Raw genomic sequence first — 19,132 nt, forward strand, 5'->3', positions numbered from 1 at the left:
TATTTCGAAAGGTGAAGTGTACTAAATAAATGTACTAAATCACCGCTGTTTGTGGTGATGCCAGACCGCTTGAAAACAGTTCCAGTTGGCCAGACGGCGTGAGTCAGAGGCGGCCAGTGATGCCATGGCGTACTAAATTTCCTAACGGTTTTAGTTTTAGATCAAAGTGTTTAAAATAAAAATTGCTTTATTTTTAAATAATATTTAGTATTTATGATGAATTTCTAATGATTTGTCAGCTGAGTAACGGGTTTTTGATTTAAAAGGAGCTCGACTAGAGCATTCTCACTAATTTCCATCTATGAAATATTTTCAGGAAACCCTTTTATTCTACAATAAAATATAATACAATTTCCATTTATTATTGATAAGAAAAAGTACATTTCATTAATTAGGGCTCACATAGTGGCCCTGAAAATAAATGGTTTCCCCATCGCGAATGACATAGGCAAATGGATGATCGGCATTAAAAACCATTTGTGAGGACGGACGAGGCTTACTATAGCGCACAGTAAGTAAAGCTGGCAAAAATAAAACATATTAGCATTGTAGTAGAGGCGAAAAATCGATGAAATACCTGTTGCAGCCGCTGCCTCAGCACCTTCTTCATTAACCTCTATGAACGCCTTATGAATGACTTTACTCACATAAACTTTACTATCTTCGACCAGATCACTGAAGTCAGCTAATTTTTTGAACGCATCTTGTATGCCCATCTATAGGTGAAGTTTATAAATTGTATGGGTGTACCAAGAATAATCTATGAATACGCACCGCCTTAAGAACTCTGTTTAGTTGAGTGGAGAATTCGATTTTGAACTTGGGAAGCCTTAAAGTTACATCCATTTTGGAAAGTTTCGGGGTGAATCCTACGATCTTTTTCTCCAACTCTGGTAGCCCATCGACCTTGTCCGGTAGGAAAATGAGCATGGACAGGCTCGAATTTCTGTAGGGCAGCTCGATAATTTTGGCACCCAGTTCTCTATCATGTGCGGCGCTAAATAATTCAATTTGTGACATCATCTCGACCGGAACACTCTTTTGATCCGAAACATGGAAAATCATCTTCTTTGTGAGCTTGGGATTAAATTTGTACTCCCACTGGCCTTTAAAGAATATGGCATTTAAGACGACCACTACCATATCCGACAAGGCATTGGCTGAAACTAGGTCTCTGATTTTACCACGCGTCTGATTATCTACCCAATTATTGATAATTGAAGCAGCCCTATTGGGATCGACAACGCTGATTGTCTCCGCTTCAGCCTTAAATGAATCCTTGACCATCTGATTGTACTTCGGTACTAGCTTGAACTTATCGTTCACGTATATGCGATTAGCCAGACTGAGAGTGGCTACCTTCTCGCGTCCTTCGATTTTACTCAGAAGGTCCTTGTATTTGGCTGCCACTTCCTTTTTGTCGTCGGGCAGTTTCAAAACATTCCTCATTTCTTCGGCTGTCTTTTCCCTGGCTCCCATGTAGGCCATGCTCAGTGCGATTTCCACCGAAAGGGGAGAGGATATGAGATTATTGGCCACATTTTCCTTGGCCAAAATTTGGTAGAAATCGTCGGTAAAGCGACAAGATACCGACGTGGCCAAAAGCAGCAGACCTGCGGTGCATTTGTTACCTATTCCTCTGTGATTAATTTGTATTTTATTAGTTTACTTACACAAATACTTCATTTTAACGTCGATAGAGAGTAAGAACAAATTAGAAAGTACGGATTATATATAGTCCTCATGATAATCAAATTCGACTCGCTATCGCAATATGAAATTTATGCGCTTCGGTTGGATTTCATTAAAGCATTATTAAAGAATATAAATGGATGGCATTACACAATTAAACTTAAATGTATAAATTCCAACAACAACATATGTAAATTGTCGGATCTAATGTGATTAGTACACTAAGTATAAATAATCTACTTCGATTTGAAGATCAGTAATAATGAACTTAATAAATAATAAGGTTGTTTTAAAAAACAAACCATCTGATCGTAGCCCATTACATTTTTGCCACGAAAATGGTCTTGATTATTTGTCGAACATCCGTGTTGCTACATTTCAATCTGTTGCATGCCATTTAAAGCCCCACTGGGTGGCTTTGAGCCCCAACTTCGCATTCAATCATATCTGCGACTAACAAAGCAGTGACATGGCATACAAGTAACAAGAGTGATGGCCACTTATCAATTACAGAAAACTGATTTCAACGGACTTCTGATGAGTCCATATAGTTTCGAATGCAAACCCATTCACATTCCGGGAGATCAAGAGATCAAACTCCAGTGACACGCTAGGAACACAAACAATACCATGTCGTGGGTGTAATTAAAATTGGACGGCCATAAAGTTCCATAATATTTCCGACATTTAGAGCGGTCTAATGGATGACCGTCTGGCCAGTGGAGTTTCAGCAATCAATTGAGCCGAACGATCACTGATCGCTGCAGCCAAATACCGCTTAATGCGCAAATAATTGTGGATTTCGGGGGAAACGAGGCCAGCGAAAGTTCCATATAAATAGGGGTTAGGCCGTCCAGGAGTTTTCAAACTCATCCAAAACGTGGAGTGAACAGAATGTTGCGTCTGATCTGCGTGTTCCTGCTCAGCTGCGTGGGCTTCCAGGCAGCCTTGGCTTGTGTAAGTATGGCAGGTGTCCAGTAGACCAGATCTATAAGCTATCTTATGTCCAGAATGGCTACAAAGCCAAGCTGGTCAAGATGGAGAACTGTGCCGGCGAGGATGCCATTATGACGGTGGGCAGTGACTTCAGCCTGAAGCTGAACAAGAAGTGTGAGCTGATACCCTCGGGCTGTATCATCAACAAGCCCTTCGGCACCGCCGTGGCCAAGTTCAAGGTCCAGAAGGATGGCATCGTGATGAAGGAGGGCAAGATCGATCTGTGCGCCGCCATTGACCAGGCCACCACCGAAGGCAAGGATATGCTGAAGCTCTTCGGAGCACCATCCTCCTGTCCAGTGGCCGAGGAGAAGGTGTGCGCCAACGATCACTCCGTGGATCTGAGCAAGTACAAGGCCATGTTGGGCATGGCTCGCGGTCACCTCATCATCGATTCGGAGGTCAAGCATGACACGGTGAGTTTGTTTGCAATATATATGACGGATATTTCGGTGACAACTTGTTGTATTTTCCTTCAGGGCAAGTCCTGCATGCATGCCGAAATCGAGATCACCAAGAACTAGTGGCGGAATCCGATCGGTGGTCTTATGTTTGTGTTATGAGTCTTGCAAATCATGTAGTTGTAAATACGAGGGCAATCAAAACTGGTAATGCGGTGCACACACAGTGATTAAATATACAGAAAATACCGAATTGAAATTATCAGAAACTTCAAATATCTGAGAGAATTTAATTAAATTCTCTTTTTTGGGTCTGAGCCTGAAGATCACTATGCAGCTGGCGGTGCAGCTGGATCTGCTGGTGCAGCGTCTCCTGGCGCTCCGGAGGCATCTCCAGGTGCAGCAGTCGTACCATTGCGGGCTGGTGGCGGACTTGGTTCAGCCATGTGGTAGTGACAAGCATTTCTGCAAGATTCCAAACTATCGAACTCATTCCTCCTGTAGATCCTGCGACAATTTGTGGTCACCTTGAATAGTCGAAGGATTTTAAGGATATGCTTATGATCGTTTCTCGGTTCTACCTTTATGCAGTCGAATAGAACCCGGTGGAAGACAAAGAATTCCCGACGCGTTGATCTACAAGAGGATTCGGGGGGATACTTGTTTTTTACCAGGCAGGAGCTGTTCTTCGCTGGAAGATTGGTAACTGAGTGAATGGCTGACCTACACATTGAGTATCAAGTTCAATCTTACTCCTGCTCTTGGCAGCCTCTATAAGAAGCCAACCGAGGGCAACAATCGCCGCCAACAGCAATAGCTTCATGACGGATCATCAGATGGTTGGAGACTAAGTGGTCATCCAACTGGCAGAGCATTAATACTTAACACCGCATCAAGCATGAAATTTGCAATTTGCCATAAAAGTAAATGGTATATTTGCGTGGATCACCAAATGAAGGCTCAAGAAAACATCTTGGCTAATTATATTAGTAATATCTCTTTATATATCAGTGTATACAATTGTAACATTCCACAAAACTTTCGGCTTACAAATACGTTTGAGAAACAATTAAAACTTATGGTTAGTCCGATACGAGTAGCGAAGGTAGTGTAGTTAAGGTAAGGAAGCTGTTCATCGAAGACCGTCTTGGGCAGAGTGAGGATTTGGTAAGTGGAAGCGCTCCAGCTTCAGCTTCAGCTTCATCTAGCAGATCCCGGAAAAGCTGTAGTCAAACTCGGTGTTCTTCTCGTTCAGGCGACCCAAATACTGCGAGTGCTTGATCCCAAAGCTGTAGGCGGGCACATGGGAGAGGTTTACCTATCAGGAAAAGTATTTGGAAGGCAGAAAGAACACATTGATTATACTGTGTTGACCAAAGGAATTTAATGACAAAATACATGTGTGCACATTCTCAAATATTGTCGTAGGGCTTGTCCGCCCGATTCTCCAACAAAGAGCGGACACAACGCTGCGGAACGTTGACTGGCATTGGTTTCTTGATATAGGGGGAGTGCAGGATGCCAAAGGATATGGCAGGAGGCGATCGTTTCTCCCAGTACTGTGGGAGGGATCAGGATGAGGTGAAATCTATTTGCATGCAGTGATTGCCCCCACAGGTTATGGTAATTATCAAAGGTCATGGGTTTCCAAAGAACTCACATAATTTACATCTGACCTTTCCAATGTACCACCAACGGCACATTACCCTTACCCACAAAAAATAATTCAGGGAAAATTTGTTTCTGAATCTCAATAATCTTACGAACTCTTCTAGGACTTAAGGACGAGATCTGACTCACCTTCTCCGGACAGTGCGCTCCGGGTCCGGGCTTCGAGTCCTCGCTGCCCATCTTGTACTTGCCGCGCATGGAGAAGACTGGCGGCTTTGGCTTGACCACCGTGTACTCGCCGTCGTAGTAACCGGGTCCGGGGAAGATCATCACCGGAATCAGCGGAGGCTTCTCGCGACCCGTAATCGTGTAAGCCGGAGCCGAGCGAATCTTGCCCTCCTTGCTGCTGCCCATGACGGTCGGTATTTTGTAGACATTAGGAGCTGTCAATGATGGCAAAATGTGTGTAATTAGTTAGTTGGGATAGTAAATTAATTTGCTGGTCGGGGGGTTAATTCAATGGCTTGTCTCTTGGGCTGGTGTTTGAATGGTTCGGGTTAGTTTCGGGTTGGATTGGGTGATCGTGGTCTTGACATGACGTGCCTGCAAATAAACACACGAAACGGAAACGGACACCAAACAATTGGGAGTACTAATATCAGTTAACATTCGGAAGAGTTCAATAAAATCGTAGTTCTTAAGAAAACATAATAAAAAAGTCAAATATTGAAATATTACTCATACGACATGTGTTTCGTAAAAGGTAAACATCGTTTTCTTGTGAAAAAAGCTACTTTTATATATGTTATGTCAATAATTCTGTTGTTATTTTCATGAATACAAATCAGGAATATTTACGCTGAAGATTTATGAGTAAATGCAACGTTGCGTATGAGTGAATTTACTCCTGTTACCTGATAATCTTCTCCTGCACGCTGCTCGCCTCCACAGCGTACTTGACCGTCTGCATCCTCGAAGATTGGCCACTGGTCACGATGGCGCCATCCGCCTGCACCACGGTCTGGTGGCTCACAGCCGCCGCCTTGGTGGCACTGGCATCCGACTTACCGCTGGCCACCACCTTCAGGTTGCCAATCTCCTTTTGGCCATGGGCAACTTCCTGAATCCTGGTGGTGGTGCTGACCATCTTCGAGTGGTTGCCATTGGAAACGATATTGCCATTGCTTAGCGGTGCTTGTGTTTGTGGTGCGGACTTAAGCTCCTTGTGGGTGCCATTCACCTGCTTGGTAGTCTCCTTCTTCTGCAGCTGCGGCTGCTCCACTCCGTTTATGAAGGTCTTTGTCGTGGTGGTGGTGGTTGTTGTGGTGGTGCTGCTACCAGCATTGTTGTTGGTGTGGTTGGTGGTTGTGGTGGTGCATTCCGCATTGTTGCGCACTAAGTTTTGGTATTTGTGTAAAATCATAAATTGACAAGAAAGAATTCCAACAATGAGATGGTGCGGGGTTGTGAATATAAAAAGCACATTTTATTCTACATGAAGAAAGCGATTCAAGTAGATCAGATTTTGAAACAGTTTTTATATCTATATCAAATCAAGGTCATCACTTGAAACGCTGGCAGTTTAATGATTGAATGGACTCTTACCGGGACTAGCCAGACGGCGTTCGCGTCTCTGGACAATGCGATCTTCTATGTACGCGCCTTTGGGTTCTGGTGATTTGTGTGTATTTACAGGGATTCGAAACGGATGATAGCATGGCCAGAATACCAAAAAATGTGTGCGAACAAACATGGAACAAGAAACAAATAAGCACAAAAACAAAACAAGATCGTAGGGATCCGGACGGAGTCTGCGGAATCCGGCACCAAGAAAAGCGGAATCGTGTATCACCTACCTGGCAGCGATGCAGTGGGCACTGTCTTCAGGCCAAAGCTATAGGCTGGCGAGCTGTCCAGCTTGCACTGCTCGGGATGATAGTGACCAGGGGCTAAATGGGTGGACGTGGGAGAACAAACAAAGAAGCGGGAAACATGCAATACACACAAAAGAAACATGCAACACCGATCGAGGCCACTATTTACCTGGAGCATCGGTGGTCACGCGGATATCCGACTTGGTGCCAAAGCTGTAGGCGGGTGTGGAGTGCAGTGAGTGCTTCTCCGGCTCATAGGCGGAGGGTGCTGCAATGGTACTGATGCTCGTTAGGATAATTAAGGATCTAACCCTACACATCCTTTAAGGAACGCATCCTAATGCGGCTTTTTAGCTTAATGGCTTCCTTTGGAAGTTACTTGCCTGGTGTATCGGAGATGCGTTCCCTTCCCAGTCGCATGCCGAAGGTGAACGCTGGTGTGCTGTCCACCTGGCACTGCTCCGGATGGTAGTCGCAGGGAGCCGGCGTCTGGCTCACGTGATCGGCGGCTGGACGACCTGCAATGGTGTAGGCGGGTGTATGGTCGAGACGAACTTTCTCGGGGGCGTAGTCGCATGGCGCGGGATGAAGGTGCTCCGTCTTGATGTCGTGCTTGCCGCCAAAGCTGTAAGCGGGTGCATGGTCCAGTCGCACCTTCTCGGGGCTGTAGTCGCCGGGAGCGGGGGATTCACTCAGTGATCTCGGATCGTGTTTGCCGGCGAAGGTGAACGCCGGATTGAAGTCCTGCCTGACCTTCTCCGGGAAGTAGTCTCCGGGTGCGGGCGTTTCGCTGGGCTTCTGCAGGTCATGGCGACCGGCGAAGGAGAAGGCGGGATTGTGATCTAGCCTAACTTTCTCGGGGTGGTAGTCCCCGGGAGCTGGAGTGTCATTGGTCACCTTTGGGTCATGCTTGCCGGCCATTGAAAAGGCAGGATTGTGGTCCTGCCTAACTTTCTCGGGGGAGTAAGCTCCGGGGGCAGGAGTCTCACTGGGCTTATGGAGATCATGACGGCCGGCGAAGGAAAATGCGGGGACATGATCTTGCCTAACCTTTTCAGGGTGATAATCTCCTGGTGCCGGTGTGTTGTTCTCAACCTTGGGATCATTCTTGCCCCCGAATGTGAAAGCTGGAGTGTGATCCAAGCGGACCTTCTCGGGACAGTAGTCACCTGGAGCTGGGGTGCCATTGGTAATCTTCTCAATGTATTTACCAGCCATAGAGAATGCAGGATTGTGATCTTGCCTTACCTTCTCCGGCGAGTATGCTCCTGGAGCAGGGGTGTCACTGGGCTTATGAAGATCGTGTCGACCGGCAAAGGAAAAGGCGGGATTGTGATCTTGTCTAACTTTCTCGGGATGATAGTCACCTGGAGCTGGGGTATTGTTTTCAACTTTGGGATTATTTTTACCAGCAAAGGTAAAGGAAGGTGTGTAATCTAGACGGACCTTTTCGGGACTGTAGTCGCCAGGGGCAGGAGTGTCGTTAGAAACTTTAGGATCATGCTTTCCGGCCATTGTGAAAGCAGGATTATGATCCTGTCTGACTTTTTCAGGGAAATAGGCTCCAGGAGCGGGAGTGTCGCTAGGTTTTTGAAGATCATGACGGCCAGCGAAAGAGAATGCTGGGTTATGATCTTGCCTAACTTTCTCGGGATGATAGTCACCTGGAGCTGGGGTGTTGCTTTCAACTTTGGGATCGTTCTTTCCCCCAAAAGTGTAGGCAGGTGTGTGATCTAGACGCACCTTTTCCGGACTGTAATCGCCCGGAGCTGGAGTGTCGCTGGCGACCTTTTGGGTATGCTTACCCGCCATTGAGAAGGCGGGATTATGATCCTGACGGACCTTCTCCGGACAGTAGGCACCAGGGGCGGGAGTATCATTCGGTTTGTGAAGATCGTGGCGACCAGCAAAGGAGAAAGCTGGGTTATGATCTTGCCTGACCTTTTCGGGATGATAATCCCCTGGAGCGGGAGTATTGTTCTCTACTTTCGGATCGTTTTTGCCACCGAAAGTATAGGCCGGAGTATGGTCTAAACGTACTTTCTCCGGGCTGTAGTCTCCGGGAGCCGGAGTACCATTAGTTAGCTTTTCAACTGGCTTGCCTGCCATTGAAAATGCTGGGTTATGATCTTGACGTACCTTCTCGGGCGAGTATGCTCCTGGAGCAGGAGTATCACTTGGCTTATGAAGATCGTGACGACCGGCAAAGGAGTAAGCTGGATTGTGGTCCAGCCTCACCTTCTCCGGATGGTAATCTCCTGGAGCCGGGGTGTTGTTTTCAATTTTAGGATCATTCTTTCCCCCAAAACTGTAAGCAGGTGTGTGGTCTAATCTACACTTTTCGGGACTGTAGTCTCCTGGGGCCGGAGTGCCATTTAAAATCTTCTGGTCGTGCTTGCCAGCCATCGTGAAAGCTGGATTGTGATCTAGCCTCACCTTCTCCGGCGAGTAAGCACCTGGAGCGGGAGTCTCGCTGGGCTTGTGAAGATCATGGCGGCCAGCAAAGGAGTACGCTAGGTTAGTATCCTGCCTAACTTTCTCGGGGCTGTAATCACCAGGAGCAGGTGTATCATTGGTAACCTTGGCATCATACTTGCCGGCCATTGAGAATGCTGGATTGTGATCCAGTCTGACTTTCTCCGGGAAGTAGGCTCCAGGAGCGGGAGTGTGGTCTGGTTTCTGAAGGTCGTGACGACCGGCGAACGAAAATGCGGGATTATGATCCTGCCTAACCTTTTCGGGATGATAATCACCCGGGGCTGGAGTGTTATTCTCTACTTTGGGATCACTCTTTACGCCAAAGCTGTAGGCGGGAGTGTGGTCCAAGCGGACCTTCTCGGGACAGTAGGTTCCAGGAGCCGGACTGTCGCTGGCCACCTTCTGACTGTACTTCCCGGCCATCGAGAAGGCAGGATTGTTATCTTGTCGCACCTTCTGCGTTGAGTAGGCGCCCGGAGCGGGCGTTTCACTGGGCTTGTGCAGATCGTGGCGACCGGCAAAGGAGAAGGCCGGATTGTGATCTTGCCGGACTTTCTCAGTGTCGTAGGCTCCGGGTGCTGGTGTGTCGCTTGGCTTGTGCAGATCGTGGCGACCGGCGAATGAGAAAGCGGGATTGTGATCGTGCCGAACTTTTTCGGGACAGTAGTCGCCCGGTGCCGGAGTGAAGCTCTCGAGTCGCTGCTCGTGCTTACCGCCGAAGGTGAAGGCCGGCGTTCGATCGTTGCGATACTTTTCCGGGGCATACGAACCGGGCGCCGGAGTCTCGCTCACGGACCTCGTCTCGGGTCGTCCGGACAGGGTGAATGCGGGCGTGTGGTCCATCCGCACCTTCTCCGGATTGTAGGTGCCCGGCGCCGGTGTGTCACTGGACTTGGTCAGCTCGGCGCGGTGGCCAAAGCTGAAGGCAGGCGTCCTGCTAAGGACGCACTTCTCGGGTTCGTATGCTCCGGGTGCTGCAAGAGATTGGGTGAAGATATGGTGTGAAAGTTTGGTTTGTTGTGTGGGTCGCACGCTAAGACTAAGATCCATTGAAGTGCGATTCTTTAACTCACCAGGTGTGCAATCGACCACATCTTGCGAGGCCTTTCCGGCGATTGAGTAAGCGGGTGTGGAGTGCAACCGTGACTTTTCGGGGCTGTAGGCACCGGGTGCTGGTCATAAGGACAAAAAGGTGTGCGCTGTAAGCCAAGTTACTACTCGCAGCTGAGCGGGAAGCCTTACCTGGAGTGTCGCTGACCTGGATGTGTTTGGTTTTCAAGCCGAAGCTGTAGGCGGGAATGTGTTCGAGGACAACCTGCTCGGGCTTGTAGGTGCCTGGCGCTAATGAAAGTGTCGTCGTGGTGAAACCATGAAGCAGCTATTAACGTGGCTCAAACCTAAGAGGCATACTATTCACAAACCTGGAGTGTAATCTGGTCGCTGTTCATGGTGCTTGATGCCGAAACTGAACTCTGGCGTCTTGTTGAGCTTCACCTTCTCTGGACAATATGCGCCAGGAGCTGCGAATGGGATGGATATCAGTATTAAGTTGGCCAGAAGTTGCGGGAATTGAAAAGGAAAGCGCTATAGATACTGTCCAATTGGGTTCGCTTGAGCAAGTGGTGCCTCGATTGGGGTAGATACGGATACAGTTACAGTTACAGTTGCAGTTACAGATACAGATACAGTTACTGGGGGAGCTGGGATTTATTACCTGGTGTGCCCTGATCGTGTTCGATTTTAGTTCGTCTACCGAAAGTGTAGCGTGGCGCATTCTTTTTTGATTGCGTGACCTTTTCAGGGCAATAGCTATTCGGAGCTGTTAGTGTTAATAAAACATTCGATTTTAGTCTACTCGAATCAAAACTAGAGGTCTACACTAGGTGAACTACGACTAAGAGTGGGTGAAATACAGATACAGATATACGCATAGAAAGATACATTATTTCGGGAATTAGTGATGAGGTGGGGATTGATTGATCGGGTTAGAAGTTAGAGAGCGGAGCTAGACCAACACCAACACTAAAACGCAACGTGGACGAAGTATGGGCAGTTAGTTGGGTTACCTGGATTGTTAACCAAATACACGTTAACCTTAATGCGAAAGGAGTATCGTGGGGCTCGCCGCTTGACGACATCAAGTGGCACCACTTGATAATGGTTGGGACCTGAGTCTCGATTTGCCACGGCAATCATTCATTGAAAGAGAAAAACGTTTCAAATTAAAATCAAATCAGGCAACACAAAAAACAAATTCACACAAATTACTGAACCACTAAAGTAACACATATACATAAAACACTGTGTAGCTAGAAAAATCTAAGAATATGGGAAATAATAAATGAGAATTAGAATACGTGTAAGCTTAAATAGAAATATTTATGAGAAATTAAGACATCTGATCTCCGTTTCCGTTTGACTCATAAATAAAAATAACTAATTTGTCTGAATCACTTTGAGTCAAGTTGCAGATAATCTTTCACAAAATGGATGACCTTATAAAGACATTGGCAATTCCTCCTACGTTAATTTGTATATTTTTTAGGTAAACAAAGAAAGTTTAGAGAATGAGATATGAAGAAATCCAATAAATCTGTTATAAAAGCTCACAGAAATGCTCAACGACAGACATTTACTGAAGATTTAAATTATAATGAAGTATTTTTTAATAAAGGTATTTGCACCAAAAATAATAGAATAGAATAGAAAAAGCAAAACATTCACGCACTTTACGGGGTGACATAACTACGATTCAATCGCAAGGATACCCAAAGATACAGCAGAATAATCTACGAAATGCGGCTACGCACTACACTAGCTACTGAGATAGAGATAGAAAGTGGGAGAAAGTGGAAGAAAGGGGCGGTAGCAACTTACGCGCTGCTTGCAGGAGGATGCAACTGGCATGGATTCGGATTAGTTAATGAGTTCGCTTCTATGTACAATGATGATCCATGATTGAAATTGATTGATGATCTCCTCAGTCCGCGCATGCAACAAAAAACAGCACCAGCCCGCAACAAACACCGAATTCAACGCCAAATTCAAATTCAATTTTCAGATCCAACTCCAAAATCCAACATCAAGTCCAAAACACCATTCAAACACCAGTGGAAGAAGCCCGAGACTCACCTGGTATCTGGAAGGTTTTCAACGCGACTGGCCGTTGGCCAAAGGTGTACTTGGGCGTGGCATCGATCACCGCCTTGGCCGCCGGCACCACATCGTACTCTCCAGGTCCGGGATTCGAGAAGCGCGTCAGTTCCTTGGGTCTGCTCTGCAGAGTGGCAGCTCGAGGATAATCCCGACCCTTGGCCCGCATACCAGTAACATTGTATTGCGCCGGACCCGGTCCGGAGGTGTCGTACTTTCCGCCCAACTTGTGGCCAAAGGAGTACGAGGGAGCGGCCTTCTTCTTGGAGTCGGGAACTTTGCTGCCTAAAGGGATTTTCAATAAGTTATATATCCAGCAACATTAAACCAATCCAAAAGCTTACCTATCAAGGTTGGAAGTTGAACCGTGGCTGGACCCGGATTGGTGGTCTCGGCGGCGATCCTGCCGATCCTAACGGTTGGAGTCCAAGGACGCTGCTCCACGTTGCCGCCCATGTTGATTGGACGAATCTTACGCACGCGGGCGCAGGGTCCCTGATCTTTGTTCTTGTTTTTGAACTCGACCTGGAGAAGGAAACCAAACAACAAAATCAAGAAAGCCATTAGCTATTTAGATCTGCAAGTAACCACCTTGTTCATCTTGTTGGCTTAGGCTTAGTAGTATCGAAGTCTGAAAACTGTGCCCCAATGTAAAAAAAAAAGTTAAGGACCAAATTTACTGAACTCCCTTCGATGACATTTCCACTTGTGAGTGGGTGATGGGCTGACTACTGAAATCTATACTTCGACCCCTAAATTTGGGTAACCTAATAATCCAAATTCCGCCCTACTCCAACAGCCAAGTCGATGACACAAAAATCAATCGTCTGGCTGTTGTTTCGAACTTTCTGGGCCAATTCCGATGGGGCGGCTAATAACCGGGCGTGTGGCTCCACATATCCATACCATACCATGGGCGTTTGGATTCAGTGGATGGGGGCGCGTCGTGTGGCGGCTGTCACTCTTTTTCTTCTGCTGTTGCTCGGCATTTGTTGCAGGTTATTTCTGTTCGAGCCGCGAATTTGTTGCGCCGCGCGAAAGACAAACAATGGCAATAACTTTGCGGTAGGCACGTAATTCTTGGGCGTCAGTGGCAGGGACACAAGTTGCAGGGATTGCAGTGCAACCAAAAAAAAGTTAAGGAACTTAAATTACAGTCTTATTAGGTCTTTGCCTTTCAGTTGTATTTGATTTTGAATAGAGGGCAATAAACTTCAAGTTCTCTTAATTTATATAAGTAATATAAATTTAAGTTTACAAAGATGCCTAGCATATTTTAAGCTGCAACCTTTAAATTAAATTTCCCTATAAAAAGGGAACAATAAAATACGAAGAGAAAACCAAATGAATTTTAATGCAGTTACCACGGTAGACAAGTTTATTATACATATGATTACCACTAAGTCGTAACAAAAGAAGTGCACAATAAAAGTGTTTCCAGCTAGTTAGGAATATATGTAGTAAATATTTTAATGAGAGCCCCCCTCAACAACATTCGTATTCCCCAAAACCTGCTGCTGCCCTGGGTGACGACCTTCTTTTCACAGCTCAGCACACGGGACACCAAGTGTTGCCCATCGACAGGCGGGCAGACATCGGAAAACAGACGGTACCGGCTGGTATCAGGAGTTCCATCCACGCTCCACCTTGCCAACTTACCAACTTTCCACCTTTTTAGCGCCAGGAACCAGGCATCTGGGCGTGTAATCGATATGGGGCTGGATTTGGATACGGATTCGGATTTGACGGGCGCCGAGATTTGGGGCCTGGTCAACAAGGTTGTGCCCCGAATCGAAGCGAAACGAAGGGGTGTATGCTAAGTGCTAATGCTGCCCATTTTGTGGGGCATGTAAGCCAACAAAACGATTACTTTTAATGACTTATGGCCGACAATTGCATGACGGACAAGGAAGGCAAAAGCTAGAACTAAAACTAAAACCGAAACAAAAACAAACCCAGACCCCAAAGGAAATGCGAAGCGTGCCACTTCTTTTGGCCGTGAAAATTCGCCAGCCTGTGTAAATAATTACAACAATGTTAGGGGGCGTGGCCTGGCTGTTAACAGGGCCAATAAAGCCGTCGTTCTCCTGCCAAGAAAGGCTTCACTTTCCCCGCCAGCCGCCGCACTTGTTACTTGCCACATACGTCTCCTGACCTCGCATGCAATTCACATATGTACAAAAAACAATGTTCTCTTCGCAAGGCAGTCAGTCATCAGCTTATAAGTCTTATAAGGCGACTCTTACATCACCATCATGAGGTTGGAAAGCCCACACACCGTACTGCCTGTTCAATTGTTGTTCGAGGCCAAGATCAGCGAAGAAAACTGAAAATCTATGATGAATCAGAGCCGGCAGCTGAGCCAACAAACTCAGACATCTGTCAGACAAAGAGTCTTGGCCAACCACCCACATTGTTCGCATTGAAGGAAATCTGTCTAAATATGCACATATGGCATCGATAAGAGATCAATTAAAAATCTTTAAAAAACAATAAGCTTAATCGTGAAAGAAAATTGTGAATGAATAATAGTCATCTAATATATAAAAACAAAACTGTCAAGAATATAGTAAAGTTGCTTATGGCTCGACTTTCAAATGAAATTTTGAAACATAATAAGGGACTGCAGCTTTTTAAAAGAGGATATTTGAAATACAAAATCATATATGTTTAAAATATGTATGTATGTCTTTAATTTATAAGCCAAGTTATTACCACCAAATAGTGTTTGCTATTTTTCCGAGTGCAACTTCAATTGAATAATGTTTGGTTCGCCCGTTCAGGAGGTCGCATTTAATCACGTTAATAGAGCGTTGGCTCATGCAATAAATTTGCATGTGGCGATCAGATTTCAGTAATCAAATTATAGATGGTGATGCTCGATAATCTATGCACGGGGGTCAGTGAGAAAAGAAACCGGCTAAACTATATAGTTTAATAAAATCGCCCACACACACTCGACTTTCGATCCCTCTTTCTAGCTATAAAATTTTGCATGCATTTTGTGAGTAACAAAAAGTGGCATTCATGATTAGTTACAGAGTGTTTCAGCAAATATTTCAGCATTATCTTTGTGACCTTCGGTGATTTGTTTATGATGATGTGTTTCTGTTTGATTTAAATTGATATTCTCACAGTTGACCCGACGACTCTGCACCCGTGACGAAAACAACGCGTCAGCTTTAATTTGTGATTTTCACTCTAAAAATATAAATAAAAACTGCAGTCATAAAACTAAAATACCCTGTTAAGTGAAGTTGTGTTTACTAATTCACTTTGATTGAATATAATAAAGTAGGTTAGAAATAAGTGAAAAAATTACTTGTATTGATTCCTTAACATGGAAATAATATTCCGAATGTAAAAATCATTTTTTAATCATGTTTTTATTCATTTACATTGTGAATCGATATACCCCCGTTTGTACTGATTGTGAGGTATCTGTATCTCTGACATGATCAACAATCATTACTCAGTGAAAACGTTTTTATGTTCTTTCGACTTCATTTCACGCTCTCCAAAACTGCGAATTAAATATGAGCTCATTCCCAAAATTTAGACAATTTCCAGGCGGCCAACTCGGCGGCTTTTACGCCCAAATACGGCGGCCGACGTTTCCTTTAGCCCACATTGAGTTGTCCGAAAAAGCCAGTTCGGAATTGGGTTTCCAGACGGCAGATCGACCCACGCAGAAACTCCATGACTCCGCGATATATAGACATATAGCCAAATAGCCATAATTCGTGTGCTGTCTCTATTAACTATTGACTGTTTTTTGTAACTTTGTGTATAAAAGTTTAATTAACAACGAACAAGTTGAGCGATTCCTTTCCAAAAACAGAAAACGACAACAAGTGAGCAGAGCAGCCGGTAAAAGGCCAAAAAGGCCGAAAAGAGCTGGTAAATGAAAACATGAGAGCCAAGAAGCCAAACTGAACTCTCGATTGTGATAAAAACGACAAGACCGACTGACGTCAGCTGTGTGAACTAGTTTGCGATCGTCCAAATCTAATTAAGTTTCTCAACATTCTCGGTGCTTTGCAGCGAACGTGTTTTGGCTTTGAAAACCCAGAGAAAGCTGGGAAATGAGGCGGGAAAAATTGGCAACAACTTCTCTGAAACTCCGTTTTCAAGGCATAAGGCCAATGTTGATAATTACTAAATTGAATGGTACCATCACATCCGTTTCCAAATTCTAGAGCCTGAGATCACTGGCTGCTGCTGACACAATTTGCATGTTTGGATACATGAATACCCGATTGGGTCATTTTATAAATATTTATTTAGCGATTATTGCATTTCCCCTTAGCAGTTTTTTTTTTTTCCTATTTAACCTTTTACCATTCGTTACTTTGTTATTATTTTTTTTTTTATTTTGGCCAACGCGCTTTTGTGTTGTGCCTGCCATAATCAGTGACTTTGAAAAATGAGCTGACTCGGGTCGACCGGTTATTAGAGCTGATGTCATGGGCTTCGTGGAGCAAGTGAAGTAAAGGTATCAAGAACCGCGGAAGGGTTACATCTATGCCAACAAGTGACATCAATACGGGAACGCGAGTGTCATTGACAAAACAATGGGAGGAGCTGGGTGGTTTTTTGGGGGCGGAGCAGAACAGCTGACTGGCTGTGGGGAAACCTAGAACCTAGCCCTATGCCACCAGGAAATGCCAATAGTTAGACAGACAGACAGTCAATGAACTTTGGGTTCGGGTCAGCACGCAATCCACTGGCTGCTTCGGGCGGGCTCCACCTGACTTGGTTAACGCCTACTCCAGTTTACCCTTACCGCAGGCTACTTTACGATTTGGGGTATCTCGTCCTGTTTCCGCTGTATCGTTTGATTTCCGTAACTTTCTTTTACACAGTAAAAAACTTCACTTAATCGCGTTGCTAATTGCGCTTAGTGCATACAGTCCTTGCCAGGATTAGTCGCGTTTTTTGGGCGATATTCAAAACATCTGTTCACCCGAAAGTGATTGCTATATTCGTTGTTATTGTAGTTGGTTTCGTGGCTGATTTATTATTTCGTTGATTCGTTCGTTGATTGGGTTCAAGTGACAGCCGCTTTCGAGTGTCGGTCTCCGACTGGCGTTTGAAGTCTATTAGAGGTTTCCAAAACAAAACACACTTCGCTGATTTATTTATACCGATTGGATTGGCCGCTGTGAGCTGAGTTTGTTTCAGGCAAAGAGAAGAGAGCTAGCTAGAACCGCACTCGAGAGCTGTCGAACAGAAACTGCGGCACCAAGTCGCTAACGCTCGCTTTTCGTTTCAAATTTTCGACGTAACGAATGCAAGACGTCACGTAAGCCACCGCGTTGGCGTTAACAGTCTACGTAAGAGTTAACATAAGTCTCCTCTGTTAATTGGCAAAGGATTTTGATAGGGAAATCATTCATAGAAAACTTCAAACTCTATATTGTTATTATTGTTATGTACGTAATATTTTCAATTGCGAACTTATACTTTTAAGAAAATATTCAAATTAACTTTCTGGGAGTGGTGTCGGCTAGAATTTCCCCGCCCAAAACATCTTTCCTAAAATCGATTTCCATTTAATTGGCTCATTTGCATTTTAAGAAAGTCGTATCTAGGGGAAGGTCGCCTTAGATAGACATTGCCCCCGGTCTCCTGCCCACGGTTCAATCGTATCTTAATGGCTCATTGACTATCTGTAATTCGACTGGGTTTGCGCTCATCGAGAGGCCTATTTATGGCCGTGCTCACAGCAAATAATGCCGCTCGATTGTGGTTATGTAATGCGAGACGTCGATCTTGCCCCCGGCAAATCAATCCGCCCCGCCGACCCACCAAAATCTATGGACCACTGCTGCGGTGGCACACAGACAGCCTTCACCCACACACGTGCCTAATGGAGCATGACAAATTATTGGCAGGGAAACCACGATTAAATTGTATTGGAAAATCGTTTACTGCAAAATTGAAATAGTAGTAGTTTTGGTGGAAAAATTATTAATACTTAACTTTCATATTTATGAAATACAGGTATCGGATTTACATAAGAACAGCAACACATCTAGATTTAACCAATTTTTGTTTGTTTATTCATTTATATCCTAATAGTAGGCCATAAAGCCATATAAGCCACTATTTAAAAAACAAAATGCAGTAGAAAGATAAGTTTATTTTTCAAACCTCCATAATTATGTGGCATATTTTCAGGCTAAATAGCAATGTTATAAGCAAGTCATAAAAAATGTATTTAAGCGTGAAACTTGTTTGAGATTTCTTTTTTTTAAATTCCGTATAAAATGTCATAAATAAATGAAAGTTTTTTTTAAGTCGTCGGGCGTGAAAAACCGCAACGCTCCTCAAAGCTGGCTGTGATATGAATATTGTTGACAACATGTCACCGCCACTTTGAAGACAGTTGAAGTTTTCAGTTCTTTTGATTTGCACGAAACGCCCCAACTATGCATAAAACAGCAGCAGTATTTTCGGTTCTTTTATTAGCAATATCACGTTGATGATTTTTGGTTTTGTTTTTATATTTCTGGGAGTGGGTTTCATGGCAATAGACGTATTTCGTATTTATATGTATGTTTATCGTATGTATTTATATATAGCTCTATATGCATAGGCGCAAGAAATCAACTAAGCCGCGTATTATAAGTTAGTAGTGTAATTTGTTTGTAGATTGCATATGTTGACCGCAGTCTGGATAGTGGCTACTGCAAGGATGTTGCGGATACTCTATCTCCGATCTGCCCCTCCGCTCAGCAAAAGGAATCATCATCACGGACATGACATGACCAGTTTTGTGGAGCGACTAATGCTACACATATGTATAGTCGTACGAAGGACGCTTACTATCTACCACATTCATATATAAACATAGACAAACCTTTGCGGTTTCTGTGTATAGTTCGTATCTCGTATCAAAATGCTGTATCAAAAGTTTTACAA

The 19,132-nt window shown here is 44.7% G+C and overlaps 4 protein-coding genes across 24 annotated transcripts; 1 reads left to right on the forward strand and 3 right to left on the reverse strand.

Moving 5' to 3' along the window:
• Positions 1-341: 341 nt before the first annotated feature.
• LOC6731465 (serine protease inhibitor 42Dd) lies at positions 342-1,727 on the reverse strand. Its single transcript, XM_002078580.3, has 4 exons — positions 1,674-1,727; positions 775-1,613; positions 578-716; positions 342-521 (listed from the first exon to the last, which is right to left on the reverse strand). Exons 1-4 carry the CDS (start codon positions 1,684-1,686, stop codon positions 388-390), a joined length of 1,125 nt encoding a protein of 374 aa, XP_002078616.1. The 5' UTR covers positions 1,687-1,727; the 3' UTR covers positions 342-387.
• A 314-nt stretch (positions 1,728-2,041) lies between these two features.
• On the forward strand, positions 2,042-3,348 carry LOC6731466. Its single transcript, XM_002078581.4, has 3 exons — positions 2,042-2,649; positions 2,703-3,104; positions 3,168-3,348. The coding sequence occupies exons 1-3, from the start codon at positions 2,587-2,589 to the stop codon at positions 3,210-3,212; spliced, it is 510 nt and encodes a 169-aa protein (XP_002078617.1). The 5' UTR covers positions 2,042-2,586; the 3' UTR covers positions 3,213-3,348.
• Positions 3,343-3,955, reverse strand: LOC27208784. The gene is made up of 3 exons (XM_016184342.3): positions 3,843-3,955; positions 3,671-3,780; positions 3,343-3,616 (listed from the first exon to the last, which is right to left on the reverse strand). The coding sequence occupies exons 1-3, from the start codon at positions 3,910-3,912 to the stop codon at positions 3,419-3,421; spliced, it is 378 nt and encodes a 125-aa protein (XP_016024130.1). The 5' UTR covers positions 3,913-3,955; the 3' UTR covers positions 3,343-3,418.
• A 115-nt stretch (positions 3,956-4,070) lies between these two features.
• LOC6731467 (extensin) lies at positions 4,071-17,475 on the reverse strand. Of its 21 annotated transcripts, XM_039291715.2 has the most exons (15): positions 12,797-13,016; positions 12,550-12,730; positions 12,185-12,490; positions 11,119-11,220; positions 10,767-10,871; positions 10,474-10,572; positions 10,295-10,393; positions 10,126-10,224; positions 9,766-10,026; positions 6,958-7,092; positions 6,744-6,842; positions 6,557-6,649; positions 6,306-6,371; positions 5,615-6,095; positions 4,936-5,143 (listed from the first exon to the last, which is right to left on the reverse strand). In XM_039291715.2, the coding sequence occupies exons 1-15, from the start codon at positions 12,803-12,805 to the stop codon at positions 5,137-5,139; spliced, it is 2,142 nt and encodes a 713-aa protein (XP_039147649.1). In that variant the 5' UTR covers positions 12,806-13,016; the 3' UTR covers positions 4,936-5,136. The 21 variants fall into 21 exon arrangements, with proteins under 21 accessions (XP_039147619.1, XP_016024144.1, XP_039147614.1 ...); XM_016178664.3 differs by lacking the exon at positions 12,797-13,016 and adding an exon at positions 17,353-17,475 and having other exon boundaries at positions 6,958-10,026; XM_016178656.3 differs by lacking the exon at positions 12,797-13,016 and adding an exon at positions 16,992-17,475 and having other exon boundaries at positions 6,958-10,026.
• Positions 17,476-19,132: the final 1,657 nt, after the last annotated feature.

The sequence above is a fragment of the Drosophila simulans genome, chromosome 2L, assembly GCF_016746395.2.
Source record: "Drosophila simulans strain w501 chromosome 2L, Prin_Dsim_3.1, whole genome shotgun sequence".
Lineage (NCBI taxonomy): Eukaryota > Metazoa > Arthropoda > Insecta > Diptera > Drosophilidae > Drosophila > Drosophila simulans.